The sequence below is a fragment of the Haliotis rufescens genome, unplaced genomic scaffold, assembly GCF_023055435.1.
Source record: "Haliotis rufescens isolate VD_foot unplaced genomic scaffold, xgHalRufe1.0.p SCAF_17, whole genome shotgun sequence".
NCBI lineage: Eukaryota > Metazoa > Mollusca > Gastropoda > Lepetellida > Haliotidae > Haliotis > Haliotis rufescens.
In genome coordinates, this window is record NW_025963857.1 from 32,005,722 (window position 1) to 32,027,983 (window position 22,262).

General features: G+C 39.7%; 1 protein-coding gene across 1 annotated transcript; it reads right to left on the reverse strand.

Annotated features, from left to right (window-relative positions):
• Positions 1-4,209: 4,209 nt before the first annotated feature.
• Positions 4,210-21,144, reverse strand: LOC124142547 (sodium- and chloride-dependent glycine transporter 1-like). The gene is made up of 13 exons (XM_046511093.2): positions 20,857-21,144; positions 18,949-19,080; positions 17,121-17,391; positions 16,259-16,391; positions 15,304-15,438; positions 14,749-14,852; positions 14,456-14,580; positions 14,072-14,184; positions 13,328-13,459; positions 13,041-13,140; positions 7,612-7,712; positions 5,340-5,507; positions 4,210-4,522 (listed from the first exon to the last, which is right to left on the reverse strand). The coding sequence occupies exons 1-13, from the start codon at positions 20,990-20,992 to the stop codon at positions 4,403-4,405; spliced, it is 1,770 nt and encodes a 589-aa protein (XP_046367049.2). The 5' UTR covers positions 20,993-21,144; the 3' UTR covers positions 4,210-4,402.
• Positions 21,145-22,262: the final 1,118 nt, after the last annotated feature.

The following is a 22,262-nucleotide window of genomic DNA, read 5'->3' on the forward strand; positions in this document are numbered from 1 at the left end:
GACAGCCCATGCAAAACATTGACACATAAATCGCGGCCTCGTACTGCGCTGAACAGTTCTTTGGTTTCTGACATTTTACGCTTTACTAAGTCGTATACATATGGGTTGACTGTACACACACTACAATGCCGAATTTATTACCCTTAGTCTCCTGGACAACAGTTGACTTATGATTAAGAGGGGGGGGGGGGGGGGGGGGGGGGGGGCGCACGGGTGGCCCAGCCGCGATTCGCTGTGCAGAGTTGCGTCCCTTGGGCACGCCAGAAACCTATGATTGTGGGTTCGAATCCCGTTTCGCTCCGATTATGTTTCATGGTTTGTCAGCTCCATACCCGTGCTCGTGGGTTTCACCGAAGTGGTAAACGTCTGAGACCTGCATCACTTCGGGCTTTCCTCCCATATTAAGCTGACACGCCGCGATATAACTGGAATACTGTTAAAAGCGGCGTTAAACCCAACTCACTCACTCACTATGATTAAGGTGTTATGTATATAACATTTATCGGATCATTAAGAGTCATTAAGATCGAAAACTACCAAAGAAATGTTCGGACCGAGACATTAAACCTACCAAACACTGTGTTGCAAAACGAACATATTCTTCAATGTTTTTTATTTACATAAGTAGGAGAATCTCTGCACGTGCACATAGAAGATCACGCATTGACGGTTTAGATTGGGAAGTGACTGGTCCCGAGCAGCAAATAGAAAGCCTTCTGATTTACTATGCGGGATCTATTGTCTGACATGCATCTTCTTGTGAGGGTGTCGTTCAATCAACAACACCAAAAGAATACGAAAGGACAGCTACTGCATAAGTATGTGTGGCTTTGATTTCATTGCGAGCGCTCAGCTCTGAACTTTCTTTAGCCTACATTTGCACTCGGCCCGAAGTTGATATGGGCATTCTGGAGTTTGTCTCATCCACGAGATGGCCAATAACGCATCCCCCAAGTAAACTGACTGATCCTCCCTCTTCTTCTTTTATGTAGCGATATAGTGGTTGTAAAAGTTATATGCCGCTTACTTAGTTCCCTTTACACCGGTCCCCAGAAGTTCAAAGATTGAGCTGAAATTTCAAGAGGCCGCAATTTTTCAGACATAAAAAAGGCAGAAAACAGCGTTCTGGTACTGAAGACTGTCCGCTGAGTTTATGCCAAAAAGTGTTGGGTCAAGGAAGGAGTTTCTTAAAGGCTGTAATGGATGGCGTGAGTCAGTCAATCCCCAAATCATTGTGTGAAAAGTAGTTGCTTGCCATCATATATTTATGCTTATGCCGAGAAGAAACTTTTGCACACTGTTTCTTGGTATGATTAATATGTTCCAATGTTTTAGGAGGCGTGTAAGCGTATGTAAATTACCATTTGAAAAAGTGGAGAAAAATATCTAATATGTTTATAAATTGTAACCATTCATGATAAATCTATGACTAAGTTGTCTTTATATGATTAGAATGTTCTGCATGCGGCCTGTTGTGTCAAATAAAATGAAACAAAGATAAATAATAAAATTCAAATGGTCTTTCATGAGATAAAATCATCTGAATTCGAGCTATTCATCTTTTTTCAGATTTATAGTATCCATTGCATCCTGTGTGAGGTTTCACTTTTACGTTCAAGAAATGATATCATTTTCGGGTAAAATAACAATTCCTGTCATGTTCCTACACTGTCATGCAGAAAAGACTATGCTAAAGGTCTTCAGCAACCCATGCTTGCCGGAAAAGGCGACTATGCTTGTTGTAAGGGGCGACTGACGGGATCGGCTGGTCAGGCTCGCTAACTTGGTTGATGCATGTCATCGTATCCAAGTTGCGTAGATCTAGTGTCACTGTGAAGGGTAGGGATAGTGATGCTCTAGTTAACCTATTCAAGGGAGAATAAGACATTCCTCCCCACCTCACCTCTTTTGTGATTCTGTTTTCCCACAACACAAGCGTCACCTAAATGTAACTGGCCCCGCATGATGAACAGACAGAGACGACTGAGGCTTAAAGGAGAGTATTCCCCGGGAAATCAGCAGTCCTAGCAAATTTGATTCAAGCCGTTCAAACATTACTAAGTCTAAATATATGAAAATGTAACAATTGACAGTTACTCCAACTGAACAAAGACAAGTTCGCATTTCACACAAATCACTAAACACAAAGTCTAGACTTTGAAATGAAACTGTTTGATTGGCAATCTCGAAGTTGGTGAAAATAAGCAAGAAAACGTACAACTTTATGGAAAACAACTTCTGACTTATTACATACAGCGACGTCTCGAAGTTGCTTCTGTCACCGTTTTCAAATTGGAGTGAAGGTATAAATGCATGACAAGTTGTGATAAGCAGCAGATTAACGTTGTTTGTTTGTTTGTTATTAAACGCCGCAATATTCCAGCTACATGACGGAGGTCTGTTAATAATCGAGTCTGGACCAGACACTCCAGTGATTGACATCATGAGCATCGATCCACGCAATTGGGATCGATGACATGCATCAACAAAGTCAGCGAGCCTGACCATCCGATCCCGTTAGTCGCCTCTTACGACAAGCATAGTCGCCTTTTACGGCAAGCATGGGTTGCTGAAGACCTATTCTACCTCGGGTCTTCACGGGAGATTAAGATTGACAACAACATGTTATATACAACAAGTAGCATCAGATGATTGAATGAACCCATATGTACATTTAGAATAACAAACACCACACAGAAATGGAGTCAAATGTACAGTAAGGGTAGGGATTAAAAGGATTAACCAGTTGTGACAAGCTGGATTTGAATTTTGGATTTGGGCAAATATAGAATTCTATGCCACATGTCCTGATTATGTCCATTGTGAAGGTCATTGTATTGAACGTGCTCACTGATGTGTGTGGTTTTGCTTTCTTCAAAAGTGTGAATGCTTTTTTAAAACAAAAATGTAGTATCCTTGTCAGTTTCTAAGGCACTCACCCCCTTCCCCGCCATGAAACTTGATTTATGCATACATGCTTGCAGGGCGTTAGTCCCATCATTACATGTGTCAAATATCATTTGAATATATGATTACTGACAGTAATTTATTTTGACTGACTAAGGAGGTGAATAACGGAAACAAGGTAATATATTTCTGTTGTCAGTTTTCTGTTCTACAATTGCGGTATTAAGTATCGGTACACACGCCCTCACGGAATTGCACATGGGCTGTCACACCACTCATCACAAGTTTAAGGTTGAATGAGGAAGACATATGTTCTTAGAATCAGATAGAAACCCAACCAGTCAAACCATTGATGTTTTCGGCGAACAATTGTCAGGGGTGCCAAATATGATCAAGGGTACACTCACCTTTTTGCGAACACCTGGTATCATCACTATTTGATAGTGATTCATAAACACATGGTTAAGATATAGCTGGAATCGTACAATGGATTTTGCTTTTAGCAGAGATTTCGCATGATTATGGAAAGGGTTTTGTCGCTTTTCGTTAAGGGTTCATCAGGGTGTCTTTTGTGTGGTAGGCGAGTTGTAGTTCCAAGATGCACGTGCAGAATAAGGTAGCTATGGGTAAAACCCGAAAGAAAAACATCGAGAAAACCTTTGAGGCACCAACACGCAGTAAGGATCTGCATTTTGCCGGATGTATCGTAGCATCGCATGAATACACGGCTTCCATTCATGGAACCTGTGGTCTCCCAAAATATTGGTGAAGGCAGGGGTAATGGCGTCACAGCGCAGCGCTACATTTACCAAGTCCTCAGATCTTACGTGTTTCCCTTTTTCGCTCGTCACCAACGGCAGCATATTCCAGCCAGAGAACGCTCGTCCTCATACAGCTGGAACCACAGGAGACATCCTACAGCAGCATAACATCATCACCATGCCTTAGCATGTATATTGATTCAGATCCCCATGGCCTTCATTAACCGCCTTGTGCACTCGCTGCACAGAAGATGTGTCGCCATCATTAACACTCGTCCATCCAACATGGTATATGACACACACACACACACACACACACACACACACACACACACACACACACACACACCTGTGTTCACTAGTATTTGAAAATACGCATGTTCCGATACCTGATAAACCTCGCCTTTCTTTTGCGGTTGAGCATACATATAACCCCGAGTAAATGTTTGGAACCTGATTCCTTCATTCCTTAATTTATCTTCATGAAAGATACTCTCAATTTCACATTTTTAAATTATTTAATAAATGTAACAGTCTTATTAACACTTTGTATATTCATATTCTGATGTGTCTCAAATATGACGTGATAACTAAAAATATAGCCGTCTGGTCATGTTGAATAGTGATGCGTCCGTTCTTACGGCAGCAAAATATACTTAAATATACATTTAGGGAAGTGTCTTTCCCTATCCATGGCATCTGTAACCGCGACGACGAGGCTCCGCGGGGTCGAATTAGGCCATTGGTTTCATAAATATCTGTTGTTGAGTACGCTCTCTTTCAAGATAGATTAATCTGTTCTCAGTTCGAGCGGGGCCCCAGTCGGGTGACGGTTCACTTGCAAGTTTGAGACGCTGAATAACAAAAAAAAGAACATTCGTGTAGGTTCGAAGGTGTTGAAAACATCATCTGAATAGAAACAGATAGAGCTGAACATTGTTGCCTTTTACCACAAATACGCTGAATACGTACCGAGCGAAAGTAATTTATTCAAAACGTGTTGTTCAGCCATGCAAAACTGGGAGCACATTCAACTGGCCACTATCTCAAGAAGGGATACAGTTTCCTCAACATACATAAATCACGGGGGTTCACGGATGGCCCAGCCGTCTAAGGCGCCGCAACTTTCGCTGTGCACTTAAGTGTGCCAGAAACCTGTGGTCGTAGGTTTGAATCCAATATTCGCCCTGATTATATATGTAGATTTATTAGCACCGTGGCCTTGCTCATTGGTTTCCCCAAAGGTTACATACACGCCAGGATATAACTGAATAAAGTGATCGGGGATCGAACCCCGGACCTTCTCAGGGCGGACGCTCTACCGCTAGACCACGGAGGTGCCCTGACGTGGGGTAAACCAACTACAAAATATATCGTGACCTAAACAGAATCTGATATTTATGCTGTATATGTGATCTTTAGTTATTGACAATAATTAAAACCAACAGCATTACTGGTTTCAAAGGTTTCAATTAGCTTATATATAATCCCGATTATTAAGCCGTGGCATCTACTACATGTATAGTAAAATCTGAATCAAGCTACCAACACAATGTATACATCAGTGTTGCATCTGAAACGTATTTTACCACCTCTGACTTGTTAGACTTGCTTTCTTTAATACACTTCCATACCAAACCTATGACACATCGTATCACACAGTAAACATACCTGCATGATGGTCCCGTCCCTCTGGGCGACCTGGTAGATCATCATGACCAGTATCGGTAAAGTCATGAGAACCGCCATAAGGATTCCAACGACTTTGGCGTAAAATGGATACACGTATGCCCCGTAGCTTGGCGGGTCGTACATGAAGAGGGACAGGATCAGAGCCACCTGTGGAGCATAAAGTAATTGACGTAGCTGGGCGGGTGGAAGATGAAGAGAGACAAAACGAGAGCCTCCCGTGGAGCACACGGAAATTGACGTAGCTGGGCGGGTGGAAAATGAAGAGAGACAAGATAAGATCATCCAGTGGAACATACGGTAAGCGACGCAGCTGGTCGGGTCGTACATGCAGACAGGGCTACGTATGGAACGTATGGTAATTGGCGTAGCTGGTAGTATTTGACGAGAGACAGGATGAAAGCCGCCTGCGGAGCATAAGGTATTTGACGTAGCTGGGCGGGTCATACATGAAGAGAGACAGGATCAGGACCGTCTTTGGAACATAAGCTAACTGACGTAACTCGGCGGATAGAACACAAAGAGAGACAAGAGACGCCGGTGGAACATAGTGTGGACCATGTTTACTTATAAACAGATGACAGGAATAACTACAGTATGCTGTACATTATAACGTCCCATGTGTGTAGACTATGTTTACTTACAAATAGAATGAGAGGAGTAACTACAGTATGCTGTACATTATAACGTCCCATGTGTGTGGACTATGTTTACTTACAAACAGAATGACAGGAGTAACTACAGTATGTTGTACATTATAACGTCCCATGTGTGTGGACAGTGTTTTCTTACAAAGAGAATGACAGGAGTAACTACAGTATGTTGTACATTATACCGTCCCTGTGTGTGACTATGTTTACTTACAAACAGAATGACAGGAGTAACAACAGTATGCTGTACATTATAACGCCCCATGTGTGTGGACTATGTTTACTTACAAACAGAATGACAGGAGTAACTACAGTATGTTGCATTATAACGTCCCATGTGTGTGGACAGTGTTTTCTTACAAAGAGAATGACAGGAGTAACTACAGTATGTTGTACATTATACCGTCCCTGTGTGTGACTATGTTTACTTACAAACAGAATGACAGGAGTAACAACAGTATGCTGTACATTATAACGTCCCATGTGTGTGGACTATGTTGACTTATAAACAGATGACAGGAATAACTACAGTATGCTGTACATTATACCGTCCCATGTGTGTGACTATGTTTACTTACAAACAGAATGACAGGAGTAACTACAGTATGCTGTACATTATAACGTCCCATGTGTGTGGACTATGTTTACTTACAAACAGAATGAGAGGAGTAACTACAGTATGTTGTACATTATAACGTCCCATGTGTGTGGACAGTGTTTTCTTACAAAGAGAATGACAGGAGTAACTACAGTACGTTGTACATTATACCGTCCCTGTGTGTGACTATGTTTACTTACAAACAGAATGACAGGAGTAACAACAGTATGCTGTACATTATAACGCCCCATGTGTGTGGACTATGTTTACTTACAAACAGAATGACAGGAGTAACTACAGTATGTTGCATTATAACGTCCCATGTGTGTGGACAGTGTTTTCTTACAAAGAGAATGACAGGAGTAACTACAGTATGTTGTACATTATACCGTCCCTGTGTGTGACTATGTTTACTTACAAACAGAATGACAGGAGTAACAACAGTATGCTGTACATTATAACGCCCCATGTGTGTGGACTATGTTTACTTACAAACAGAATGACAGGAGTAACTACAGTATGTTGCATTATAACGTCCCATGTGTGTGGACAGTGTTTTCTTACAAAGAGAATGACAGGAGTAACAACAGTATGCTGTACATTATAACGTCCCATGTGTGTGGACTATGTTTACTTACAAACAGAATGACAGGAGTAACTACAGTATGTTGCATTATAACGTCCCATGTGTGTGGACTATGTTTACTTACAAACAGAATGACAGGAGTAACTACAGTATGTTGTACATTATACCGTCCCATGTGTGTGGACTATGTTTACTTACAAACAGAATGAGAGGAGTAACTACAGTATGCTGTACATTATACCGTCCCATGTGTGTGGACTATGTTTACTTACAAACAGAATGAGAGGAGTAACTACAGTATGCTGTACATTATAACGTCCCATGTGTGTGGACAGTGTTTACTTACAAACGGAGTGACTTGAGTAGCTACAGTATGCTGTACATTATAAAGTCCCACGTGTTTCAACTTCTTATACTTACACACAGTATGACAGGAGTGATGTAGGATAACATAATGCTCAGCACTAGCGGGGTTCTTCGCCCAATCATCATCTCTACGTCTTGACTGAACTGCTTGGAACCTGAAATAAGTATTCATTAAGCATTGAGGATATCATGTGTGATATTGTGTTATGCTACAGATACTGGGCCATGAAGCAAACAGACAATACAAAATGAGATTTGGTATATGTCTTCGTATTTATCGCAGAATCCCAAGACACGTACGTGGTCTTAACTGATTTTATTTCCTTTTAATAAATCAAATTCACTTCTATTAGGCAAGTATGTTAACTGGACCTTACATACTAAATAAACTGTCTGTTTGTCTGTCTGTCTGTATGATAACTGAGGGAGAAATATGCCAACTTTCAACTGTCAACTTTTGGCTTGACTCTAAAACCTAAAAAACATGTCCAGCCTCTTTTGTTTTGGATTCCAAAGCTCTTTAAAATTTGGTTTGGTCTGGTTTGTTGTTTAACGCCGTACTCAGCAACATTCCAGCTATATGACGGCGGTCTGTAAATAATCGAGTCTTGACCAGACAATCCAGTGATTATTATCATGATCCACGCAATTGGGATCGATGACATGAATCAACCAAGTCACCCGATCCCGTTAGTCGCCTTTTACGACAAGCATAGTCATCTTTTACAGCAAGCATGGGTTGCTGAAGACCTATTCTACACCGGAATCTTCACGGGTCAGCTCCATAACATCCGTTCAAAGAGAGATAATGCTGGGACGAGCAATTGTACCACCAAATCCCTGTCTCAACGATTATCCCTAATCCTTAATACAATCCAAGAAAGGACTTTCTCTATTTCTTTATTCACAGAAAGTATTTGAGACAATGAATTTGCACCATGTGCATTCTCAAAAACGTAAAGGATTTGCTTGACTTTTTACAATCTCAAAGAAGAACCAGGTTCACTTCTGTCAAAGTATTTAATTTATATTTCAACTTTGTACCCCACGATCCCAAATGACAAACTTTAGGATCCATGGGGCTTTGTTATTAAACGTGGGGACCATCGATACAGTTACATAGCTATCTTAAGGGGGTCGAGGTTAATTTGGCAAAAATGTAACGAAGGCCATCGGAGGTTTACTGATGAAACAATATTATGTGAAATGCTGGACTTCCTCATTGATAACATCAACGAATAATTTGGAGGTGAGACATTTAAATGAAGGCATTCCAATTTGCATCAGTTGTCCTCCTCTTCTTGCAGGTCTGTTTATTTATGCATATTAATCTGAATTTCTGCTCGGATTGGCAAAATCAAAATAAGATAATTTTGCCAAGAATTTTAATTTATACATTGATGGTACATTGATAATCTGATATCGTTAAATAACCATCAAATAGCCAATTCCCTTCCACTGATTAACCCATCTGAACAAGAAATAAGGGAGACCAGTGAGACCGCCTCATCTGTTTCATATTAAGATCCATGCATAAAGAATCAGAATGACAAAACACTGAATAAGACTGTATGACAAGAGGGATGACTTCAACTTTCCAATTGTCAAATTTCCCTTGATGTGGAGCAATATTCCTGCAGCTCCAGCCATTGCATATTGCTGTCATTTCATAGCTTCTGATGTACAATCGAGCATGCTCTCTCTATCAAGAGATAGCTTTCAAAAGGTTTTAAGATAGACATGTGGAGGACATTTCCAAATTTGACGCATCAGTGACCAAATGAATGATTCATTTCCCTATTTTGACAACTGGTATCATCACTTTGATAGTGATTCATTAACACATGCATATGCTGTTGTCAGAATCGTACAATGAACCCTTAGATTTCATATGGTTATGGAATGGGTTTTGTTGCAAAATATGTCAGATTCAATTCCCTATTTTGATTCACTATATGTTCCCGTGTTTTGTTTTGTGTGTGTGTGAACAATTGACTTGACTTTGCATGTGTTTGTGACGTGTGCCACCAGTGGGGCAGGATTCGCTCATCTCTTCATGAACACCTGGTGTCATTACTATTTGAAAGGGATTCTAAACACATGCTCATTATAATAGTAGGAATGGAACAGTGGAATCAATTTGGAAAGGGTTTTGTCGCTTTTACTTTACTTTACTTAGGCAGGAAAGTCTCTGCACTTGTGCATTGCATACGTGATTTGGAATTGGCACGTCTTTTTTTGGTTTCTTGTGATTGTGGAAAGGGTTTGTCGCTTTGCCTCCATTGCATTGGATCAGTGGTCTAGGGAAAGTAACCCCCTCTTCCACCCAAAGTGCAGTGATGAGCACAACATAGAAAAGTGGTCAGAAAATATATCCAGATGTTAAAATTGTGGAGGCATCCACAGTGCTGCCTTCAAGGGATGTGATAAATGCAAGAAGGCATTATATGTGCACAAGGTAATAGTAGAGAATAAAATCTATTAGGCTGAAGCAACTGATATGGTTAAGTCGACTACAACTCCACTGTTGCTACTCAGAATTCAAAATCCAATTCTTTACAAACAGTTAAACCCCACCCGGTTCTTATTACCTCTGGTTCTGGATCTAACCCAATCTGTGTTTGTGAATATCAGTCACAAGTGTCAGATCAAGTCAACACTCCACAAGTAGCCAGTCCCATCCTTGGTACTTACCCTCAAACGTTTCTAGCGTTCCTGTCTGAGGTGATTGCCTGATGCTTTAATGCCATTATCAAGGAAGATCAGACCAATCGCCATGTCTTGGAGGCAAAAGCACATCTCCAATTCGATGCCCATTAGGACTTTATTGGTATTTTGTTTTTTCTCTTTTAAAAGTTGCAATTAAGTCGTAATTACCATAAAAGAGGCGTTATTACGACTTTTCAAAACTTGTTATAACGAGAAAAAAAGTTGTAATTACGAGAAAAAAAGTCGTTATTACGACTTTTACAATGATGATGAAAATCACCGTGATATAATTACAAAGCAATAAATAAAATGTTATTATAAACTATTTTTTCTCGTAATTGTAAAGTCTTAATTACGTCTTTGTTTCGTGATTGCAACTTTTAAAAGAGAAATAACAAAATACCAATATGGTCCGACAGGGCAAAAAACAGGAAAAGATCACTATTAATGCTGCACACTTTGCAGATGATTGATCCTTCGAACGGATCCTTTGGGTAATGTTCGGTTTGCTTCCGTAAAATCAGTAACTTGTGTTCAAAATGGGAGTTCAGTGGCAATGATGATCAAAAGACGAAAAAAATCATCATATCAATCTTTGTCTAGGGTATAATAAATTGGAAAAAGTGTGAGTGTCTAAATTTCGTAGTGTTTCTTTTTATAAAAGCTTAACATGATCACATCATATAACATATTTGCTTATCAAATGTCACATGATAATCAATCCATTAAACTATATTTCAATAACTAAGCAGAGTGCTGATAAATCAACTTTGTTATTTCTTAACAAGGCTATGGTATTGTCTGGACTTGTCTGTGTTTGCCAGGTGTCTAAATGCCATCTTAAAAAGCTTGACCATATCCAGTATAAATATTTGAGAATATGCACAGGGGCCTATGCAACAATTCCAATATCAGCTCTTCATGTTGAGTGTTCAGAAATGCCGCCTCTTCACCTTCGTAGACAACCGGTATCTACGAAATAATTTCTAGGAACGAAAACCAAGAACAAGAACCATGCAGCCACAGAGACTGTTAATGCCTGGGTGGAATATGTCATGTGTGACGGTCTCAAAGCAAAATTCCATTAAGATTGAGCATAAAGAGACCTTCCACTCAGCTTCGTCTTTACAATTGTAACCCAGTTGGTCCCATTGCTCAGCCTGTCACATCCTTGTGGTTTCCACTCATGTCTGGATTGAGTTCTGAACTCAGTTTAATTGTAGGTGAGAAAACATAAATTAAAGTAATAACTCAAAACTTTCTGTCTGAACGTTGTTCTAATTCCACACACATATACACTGATCCACCAAAGAATCATGCAAATGATCGTACTGCAGGGGATTTTTGAATACCCGATTTATCCATCTCTGAGGCGTTTAGATTCCCTGATTATCTTTCAGATTTTGAAGTTAACCTTTCGTCCATTGTTCAAGCCCTGAGATAGGTAGATGTACATAACCTTGAAGCAGTTATCTTCACAGATTCAAATGGCAGCAAATAAAGCTATCGAAGTTGGTGCAAATGGATCCAGTAATGACATTGTTTATGAGATACTAATTATGGAAACATTTCTAAACACGATGAAAATTGTATGCAATATTGTTTGGGTTCAAGCACGTTTGAATACATATGAATAAAATCGCAAATAATATGGAACAATCTGGATTACACTTCTTGTTGTTCTTGATATTAGATTTTCGACCAAGCCCCTAAGCTTTTGAAACTGTTTTGTCGAAATCTATTTCAATAAGTTGTCAACCAGTGTGGGGTGCTGGCTTTACCGACACGCCTAGTACAAACATAGACCATCTGTAAAATCTGGTCCTAAAAGTTGCCGTCAGAAAAGGCAGGATGAAGTCATTGGGACATAACTCCGACTTGGACACCGTTGGCAATAAGGCGGTCTCTTCTAAATGTGGCCATTGCAATTTGGACATGCCTGAAAATGTCAAACACTTTCCAATTAATTTGGGCCCAAACATCATGTACGGCGCAGTGCAAAGGAGAGTTTTAGATTTTGTTTCTTCAGCTGGAAAATAAGATGCAATTAAGATGCTCTCAAATGACTTAAACAGATTTAGTTCAATGATTATAAATCACTGTTGCATTCTATCATGTTGATCTTCTACTCTTTTTTTTGGAACGAGTATTTCAAGTTTCAGAAATGAAAGTGTCTGCTTAAGGTTTTAACCCATAACATGGAGCAAAGGTTATTCGTCTGTCTTTTCTTTTCTTTTCCCCCATTATTAATTTTCATGTGTACTGTGTGAGTGTATCATATATCTTATGCTGGCGTCTCCGTTATGTTAGCTGAAAGATTTCGTGTTATTTTTTTCAATATGATACTTTGTGATTCTTATTCAGTTAAGTCAATGTGTTGGGCGCACAAGGCCTTCCGTTGACCTACGTCGCCCTTAAACTAAACACCACCGTCGTATCACAGTTCATGGCAAGGGACCAAACTCTAAACACTTTAAAGTTACGGATGCGCTCTGCTTTAGACATTTTCCTTTTCAAAACCCACTCATCCCTACCTTAACTACTGTTTGTTTTAAATTTTATACTTCATTTAAACATGCATACTTTGGGTGTTATATCTTTGGTCGAGACACTGTACTTGTCCTTTGTCCTTTGACAGGTTTAAACCACCATACTTAGGAAAGACTTGTATATCAGAGTGGTGTGGTGACAGAGAAATATCTTTCTATGGCTACCATAGGAAGATCATTTCCTGTTTTGGTTAGCACCAATCATTAATGACATATATTCCATACCATATATCCAGCTGATGACCATACACTCCAAACAGCCAATCAGCAGAACACTAAAGGAGGAGGCATACCAGTCAAGCAGTTGGACAAGGTAGACTCCACCCTGGGGAGAATGGAATAGGAATTCATGTTAACCCAGATAGATATGTTCGCAGAATAGTTGTCCATTTCGATGAATAACGTGACCGGGTGAACGATAAAGCGTTTTACAGAAACAAATTTAGTACTGTATAGTTTTGGTCAAAGTAGAAGGTACTTTCTTTAAAGAAACAACTGGATTAATAGCTTACCCTCGTAGTGTAAGGAATAGAAAGGAGGAAACAAAAGAGACATATTCCTCCTGTGACATGAACTCTTCTGAACTTAAGACGATGAGGGAATGCTTCTGAAAGTCCTGCTACGAGGGTCTCGAGTGCACCAAACTGTAACAAAGGAACAAAATGTGTTTTGAAAAAAAGCTACGCATACTAACTCTACTGATGGTTTTATCCCATAATACAATTGCTCTCAGGACATGCTGGAAGTTATGAAAATATATCAGTTGCGAAAACAATATTTTCGGCTCCTTCTTTCGCAGAAAAACAACAACATTGTGTGTTTTGTTGTAGTGACTGAATATAATGCAGATGTGATTAAAAGTGTACACGAATTGGCTATATATATAAATATATATATCTGAAAGAGTGTCATGTAACAATGATGCACTGTCATCAATATTGTGACATAATTAACTAAACGTCAACAATGGTCTTTGCAATAATGCTGTAAAACGTTTGATCTCACTACAAAACATGTGCTTCGTGTGGATTTATAACAACTAACTTAAAGTTAAATATTGCTCAAAAGTTGTTTCAGCATTTAACCCTGTCCAGGGGTATACTAAGCTCGATGGTCACACGATACCATTATCCATTTCAAGAACATCTGGTGTCATATTTTGATCTTCATTTACGTAACAAGTAGTAATTTTACTATTAACTTGAAAATATACAAAAAGATTAATAATGAATAATGTTGAGGAAACCTTTATTTACCACAGTGTCGATCCCCAGAGACAGCAGTGTGAGGAAGAACAGGACTGACCACAGTTGAGGCACAGGCAGCTGGGCTATAGCTTCAGGGAAGATGATAAAACCAAGTCCTACTCCTGGTAATAAGAAATTAAGACAAAGATCGGTAAAATTAACAATTAAAACAAAGATCGGTAAAATTAATACACAACAACATCTCACGAACATAGTTTAAATGCTTTATCTCAGATGAATCGGTTATTAGAAACCGTTTTATAAGAAATACATACAATCGTGATGTCCCCAAAAAGTTTGTAATAAACATAAATATGTACATCACTAAATATCCGCTCAATCGCAAACATCCAGTGTAGACTTACATATACAGTTTGGTTATGATAGGTGTACCTGAAGACACTATCTCCGATATAGGTATCTGTGCCTTGTGAGCCATGAATCCTAAAGAGGAGAATACAACCAATCCACAAAATATAGTGCTCGCTTCCCCGACGATTGTCAACAGTGTCACGTCTCTAAAATACGGAATAAAGAACAAACTATTGTGAAGCTTATGTTAGGAAGCATCCACATGATATGTTTTTATAATCAGAAATGATGTACATCACGCAAATACTGATTACGAAATGAACAGTTATACATTGTTGCTACTTCATCTAAACTTGGATATAATATAAAATCACCTGAGGCAGTTGTTATGAAATTTGTTATAGCTGCTGATAGTGATGAGTGAGCCGAACGTTGTACCCATGGAATAACATGCTTGGAGAAGAGCTTCTAGCCATACCTGTTATAGAAATATACACTAGTAAGTTTGATAAAATCTCAAGATCGAAGTTTTTCTCTGACTTTAGATAGGAAGGACAAGTTCTTCAGGTTATCTAGATGTAGCCTTCTTCACGTCAGCTGCTACAACTCCTGACTGTATGTTTCTGGTGACCATTGGGAGAAGAATGTCAATGTTTGCATACAATAATCTGGTTAGAATATGATCAAGAATACACAAAGTTGACTTTGCCCTTTTCAGAATAGAGATTATATCACTTTCAGTGAATGAATCTGGTGCAGTCAGTGGTTCTTGGTTGAATATAGTTGTGAAATGAATCTGTGAAGACGTTAAAGGTATCATTCAAATGCTACCAGTTACAGTCGCCAGTACTGCCTATACAAAACTACTACTGCCACATACTTAACATAGCTGATAAATATCATGTCTGCTTGTCAAGATAAAATCTTACCTGAACTGAGCCAAGTCGTGAGAAGTCGGGACGAATGAAATAAAGAAGTCCATCGCTAGATCCTGGCATCACGCACGACCTTACCAGCAGCACCGTCAGAAGAACGTACGGCATCAAGGCAGTCACGTACACAACCTGTAAAGCACATGTTAAAAGCAAATGTGAAATGAAAAATTACCTTGGTGATATTTTGTCCATTTCCGAAAGACGATTAGCATCCTAGAGCATCATTGTTTGTCTCCGGTTGTGTTCCCCAATGCAGAAGTTGTTTCCCGTACCTGGACCTTCTCACACAGTGATGAGTTTTGTGTCTGTCTGATGTCTAAATCTACACCATTAGCTGAGGACCTCGTGTCTTGACTGGTTATGAGTTTAATACATACAGACATGTAGTTGAAACTACCTGCCTGCCAGGAGAGTTATTGGCGCTGAGCCTCCAAATAGTTATGTCGAACACTGTCAGCCCATAAGGTACCCAGGGCAGGACACGTATGGGACCCGTGGACATCCGGGGTAGAATAGGTCTTCAGAAACCCATGCTTGCCGTAAAAGGCGACTATGCTTGTCGTAAAAGGCGACTAACGGGATCGGGTGGTCAGGCTCGCTGACTTGGTTGATGCATGTCATCGATCCCAACTGCATGGATCAATGTTCATGATGTAAATCACTGGATTGTCTGGTCCAGACTCGATTATTTACAGACAACCGTCAAATTGGAGAGTTCCCTGGAGTAAGGAGAAAAGGATAACATGCCCAAAATGTCTGTATATCAAGTAGGTTATAGGTGTGCCCCAGAGACTTGTTGTGACTATTACCCCAGGTGTGCACGCAACGTGTGACTTTTGTGATGATACATGCTTCCGCTGCTTGCTTTCTCGTGCTTCCATGTGACCCTACATTTCTATCATGCACTGTTGCGAGAGAGTGAAGGATCAGCATAATTTATGTAGCCTACCTTCCCTACTGACTGCACACCTTTCATCAAACACAGAAACAAAGCTGTCCAGGAACACAGGAGACTGAGGATGATGTGGGGCTGCACAGACCCAAAATTGTCAATCCCAGCTGATACTCGAAGGGCGTTGAACCTTTGCAATAAATAGGATTGGGTGGACGGAGAGATGAAGAGATAAGTAGTACTCCTCAAAACCTATCATAATTCTGAGGTATTTGACACAAGGAAGTTTCTAGTATCGTTATTCCGCTTGAAATACAATTGAATTATACATGCAGAAAATTATGTCCATTTGTACTTCGTTGGTACTGTAATTGGGAAAAGGCAGTTCAGTGAGGCCACCTAGGACACAGACAGACTTGAGGAGAACTTAGAGAATGACTTACTCGTATCCGCGAATTACAATTATCCGTCCTGAATGAATGAATTTTGAATTAAAGTACCTAGCCTTTGTGAAGACTTTTTAACGTTACTTCAAGAGGGACATATAATCCGTAATTCCGGTTACGAGTATGTTACCCATAGTCATTTTGTCTGAGACAAGATAGAAACATGTCGGATTCTCGATCTCAAATGCGATATCAGCTTAGTTTATGGACGCCATCATCTTCAAATTGCGTCAAAGCGTTTATGTTGGATCCTGTTTCCATGGGCCTCATTGCAAACAATGAAAACAGTGGGACACTTCAATGAGAATTGCGGAAAATATAGACCCTTGTGGGTAGTCAATATTGGATATCAAGTTAATAATCTCAAGTGTTTTTATATGTATTTCTAAAATGAAATCCCTTAATAGTTTGTAGATAAGCAATTGAAGCTTGTTTGAACAAAACTAGTGGGTATGACGTTAAAAAAAACATACTGCCAAAATTCCTCAGAAGCCGTCAATGTCGAGTTTGGCTTTCTCCATACGGCGTTCTGCAGAAGTTGTTGTTCCACGGTACTGTTGAAGACTTCAGATGAGCCATTGGTTACCTTATTGATACACACTGGGGTATTCCACCAGTTGTCACACGTTGTCCAGGGCAGGGATGACTTGAACGATTGGCTCATATAGTAAATTGCCCAGGCCATGGTGAGTGTGTACGGCATGATTCCGATGATGTTAGTTAACAGTTGGGAGATTCCGATTCCTGGAACGAAAGGGGAAATAAAAAAAAGAACTTTACGTTTTTATACATGCACGAATCGGTTGAGGCATGCTTTTGATGAGTCGACCAATGTCAGCTTGACTCATGTTTGTTCCACACATCGATCAGTGAGAACACGCAAAGTTCATTGAGATTGGTGGATGGATTTTGGTGTTGACGTATATGTCTGGCAATGACGACCCAGACGTTTTCAATGGGGAAAAGGCCAGGCATGGTATGACATAGATGTTGTGTTGTTGGAGGAATTGGGTCACAATCCAGCACAATGAGCACGTGCATTAGCACCATCAGAGTGACAGTTTCCAACCGATTTCTTTATGTCATCGTTTTGACTAATGTTTTGTCGGCTGGAATTGTTGTCCTTGGTCGCCCAGAGCGGCGTCAATCATTGATCATTTGTTGGTATCGGGCCCACAATCTGCTGACAGATTTTGGAAGATGCAGCGTTGGGTCAACACTATTCTGGCGTGTGCCTATGCTTCCTTAACAAATAAATGTGTTCAGTAAAGTGCCTTGAGCGTTTGGTGTCAAGAAAACAATGTGCGTCTGCTCAACAATTGTGTGACAATCGTAAATATGGCATACCGCCCCTTGCACTTGCTGTCCGAGGTAACGTGCTTCTTGACTGTAACAATGTTGTGTTTGGGAACTTAATTCTCAGCGGAAATGTTTTTGCCACATCTATCCCTTACTTTCATTGCCTGATTTGTATCTTTCTGTAATTTCAAAGCAAAATTTCCCCTGCTTATTTTGCATAGTATATATATATATATACTTTTCTGAGAAGACTAATTTATGACACACGTCTTCAGACTACACAAGTAAGTCGAAACATCCTACAAGTGCATTGTGGGGCCGGGCTAACAAATGTAAACATAGCCGAAGTTCTGGGTAACTGGTTCTTGTGAGTTGAGGTTTTGTAAAAGTTGTAACTTTGTTTCGACCACTAATGTTTGCAGACTGCAAGCCATGAAATACTTGGCTTACCGTGTTGGTTGCACATTATGATACCGTGACCGAAGTGAACCGACGGCCTGGGGCATGATATGGCGTCGTCGTTTGACGAACATGGCAGAGGAAGACTATAACAGCGGTCGTTTTGTTTTTTGCCCTACACTTAGCAACAGGTGTACATCCTCTTCAAGGATTGCTTATGTCTGTGGCACCAACGCCCGTCTAGGACAACTTTGTGGCTGTTGTGGCTGGAAACAGTGGTTCGAATATAGTTTAGAAAACCCTGCGGTATGGGAGATGGTTGGCAGATGTTATTCCTTCCCAGGTAATAACATTCTGTTATTCGACAAGTTTAAAGAAACTGTTTCCCCGATAATTGATGTGGATGCGCCATCTCGCTTGGCAGTAATGAAAGAACAATGTTACCAAGGATATGTTCGATCATGGGGGAGGTAATTTGAATAGCATCGTGACGTAAGCCCATTATGACGTAACTCAACAAGTGTACTTTATCGCAAGATAGAGTTCAGTCGGCACCTATGATTCTTTATTGAAGTATGTTAGAAATTAAAACAAAGAGGTTACCTTTAAAGAGTGGACACAGAACCCAGACATGAGAGGCACTCCTGCTGGAAAACTGACTGATGGACACCTCCAGGAAGAACAACGGAACACCGCATGCGATGATTGCAGTGAAATATGGGATAAGGAAGGCACCTGGAAAATGTGTTAACAACGTGGATACAGTGTCTGACGACGATTATAAAATAACCATAAGTTAAGCCTTTAATTCATCAGAAAGTGGAAATAGTCTAATATATCAATGATCCTTTGATGAAGATATCTCTGGTGTGTATATCTAAATAATTTCATACTTTTAACACTGTTTTTCATGCTGATTGGCTGAAGGGGTAGTCACGTGATCAGATATTTGGAGTTCACACACCTGTGAACGGACAAAAAAAGTTCACACGATGTCAACAATTTTTTTGTGAAATTGATCGTGTGAACTTTTGCCGGAACTATTTTCCGGGGTTTTCCCCGAACTCTCGATCGCTGTTTACGATCAACTCGTTTTTCTATTTTCTTCTTAATACCTGCATTTATCAGCAATAAAATTAATTTAGTATTTTTGCCTGGTCTTGTAACATTTCATCTGACTTATAAATAAATAAATGCTTTGGTTCTGGTGATTGATGTCATCTAGCTGCTACATGAAACAAAATGGATTGTCCTTGCGGTGATTTGGATATGGAATGGCTATTTTTCAATACTAATAACGCAAGTGAAGAAAATTAATTCTGTAAAATTACTGAGGTGAACGAAATTGACTTATTGAGCGATATTGACTTCGATGCCTTGTTTTCGGAAATGAGAGGAATCAAACACCAGTGAAAACAATGCCGTACCCTGCTCAGATGAGGCCGTTGACACACAGCAAACGCGACTGCTCCTGATCAATCCCAAATTAAAAAAAAATCTAAGATTTTGAGAAACAATAGAACATAAAAAGGTAAGGAAAGAAATTAAATTAAAAAAACCCTAAAAAACTTGCCTGCCTGTTTTATCGATTGGTTATCGGAGACAGGAAAATATCCGTAGACGAAATTAGAAATCTACTATTGGCCGACCTTCTCCGTGCATTCTAGGCCGAGAAGCGGCGGCACATGAGGAGTGACGGGGCACAGTAATGTAGCTGGCATAAGGTCATACAGTAGGTCCATCTCAGGTGCTAAGAAACACCAGCTAAGCAAAGTATTACAGCACACGCGACAAATCCCAAGTTACAAATATAACACACCCTGACATTAAAATTTAACACAAAACACACAAGTTTCGGAGCACTTGGTTCAATCCCCACCAGTCCATTCCACATCATCCGAATTGGTTTGCGATTATCCAAACACAAGCAACACATTCACAAATCGGTGATATTCCCAAATTGTTAGTGCCATGAGAGGGTTCACGCGTCGGGGTGTTTTCCATAACTGCTCCATAAACGTCATTTTCAACAGCAGTAAGTATAAATTTCATTCTCATGCTCCCGTTCGACTCGAAATGCACCTCTTTGCAAGCTTATGTGACGTCATATATATAAATCCGCGCTTTTAGGTTGACCTCGCCTCGGTGCATCGAGGTCATGTTTATATTTTTGTTCAACTTCCTGTAACCTATTTTAATTTTGCGTAACTGAGTATAAGTGGGGAAACGCATGTGACCGAGAGCCGGCAAATACCGACAAAATAACATTGTTGCAATGTTCTTCGGCGAGGACTTCAAATTTCAGCAAACATTGTTACGATATTATTCGGCGAGACCAGTAAACTACAACGTATGAAATTATAAGAATTGAACGCCAGTTCGGAGGTTCACATAGTTTAACCAGCGCTTTTAAATCGTTCACACTTCAATGAACCCATCCAATTCTTCTGACGTTCAATTCTTAAATGCCATGAGTGTCATGAATGATATTTTTCAACCAGTTTGACTTACCGCCACCATTTCTGTTACAAAGATAGGGGAATCTCCAGAACGAGCCAAATCCAACACTACAGCCAAGCATAGACAAAATATACTCTCTCTTCTGAAGCCAAGTTTCTCGCTTTGGTCCCTCCCTTTCCTCAGGCATCGTGAAATGGGTGAGCTCTACTCAAAACGCTGAAAATTTGTAAATTAAGGTAGAAAGCGTGTGTATTACTGTTTCGATTGACAAATATACGTCCAAATATACGTACAGCAACAATATACACCTTCAGTCAATCGAACCTTTTAGTGCGCCAGAAACAATGCAATGGTTGAAAGTACAATCAAGGTGGATACATATATTCAAACCTATTTTGTTATAATGAACGTTTACATATACATGTAATTGACATAAACAAATGATATTTCTTTGTCTCATTACCAATATATGCCATTAAAAAGACAATGAATCTAGATTGAAATATTTGAATACATTCATAGGCATAAGGATGTAAATCAATATAGATAACAATGCCATCATGATATTTACAATTCGATGATGTTGTACATGGTTGTTTTTACAGTATAACGCCACACTCAGCAATATTCAAGCTATATGACGGCGGTCTGTAACTAATCGAGTCTGGACCAGACAATCCAGTAATTGTTATCATGAGCATCATGAGGATACGACGACATGCATCAACCAAGTCAGCGAGCCTGACAACCCGATCCCGATAGTCGCCTCTTACGACAAGCATAGTCGCCCTTTACGGCAAGCATGGACTGCTGAAGACGTATTCCAACCTTGATCTTCACGGGTCTGTATTACATTTAGCATCACACAATGTAAACACAATTAGAAGACTACATCTTCAAATTATTAAATGCCAACGCTTAACACACACACACACACACACACACACACACACACACACACACACACACACACACACACAAAGATAGTTGTCCTCATTCTGCCCGTCTATCAATAATTGTCATAAATGAAGATGTGTGAAGCCCATTTATGGTGTCCCCCGCCGTGATATTGCTGGAATATTGCTAAAAGCGGCGTAAAACCATACTCATTCATTCAATTATTAACATCACTGCCAATAATCACCATTAGATATAGACATTAAGGAATTAAATTTAAACAGTTTTGGATGAATAACGAATTTGTTTGGAACATATCTATCTCGAAACGTATTGTATTCAGAACAAATCAATATAAAATGGTATTCATCCTCCACAATATTACTATTGCAGTACAGGCAAATCCTTTCAATATCTTGGAATATAATGATACCGTCCGGTTTCCATGCGGAGATTAAGGGAAATGCAACGGAACAGGGACAAAGCTACTTTCTTAATTTTGCAATTGTAATGTCTTTCAAATATAATTCAAGATTAAGAATTGCTTTAAAGGAGGAATA

Bases quoted from the DNA above. Each gene is read 5' to 3' on its own strand.
- LOC124142547 (XM_046511093.2), bottom strand. From the start codon at position 20,992: ATGCCTGAGGAAAGGGAGGGACCAAAGCGAGAAACTTGGCTTCAGAAG. The intron at 19,081-20,856 runs GTAAGTCAAACT...CACATTTTCCAG, and splicing joins TTGTAACAGAAATGGTGGCG to GTGCCTTCCTTATCCCATAT. The intron at 15,439-16,258 runs GTAGGCTACATA...TGTGCTTTACAG, and splicing joins GTGTGCAGTCAGTAGGGAAG to GTTGTGTACGTGACTGCCTT.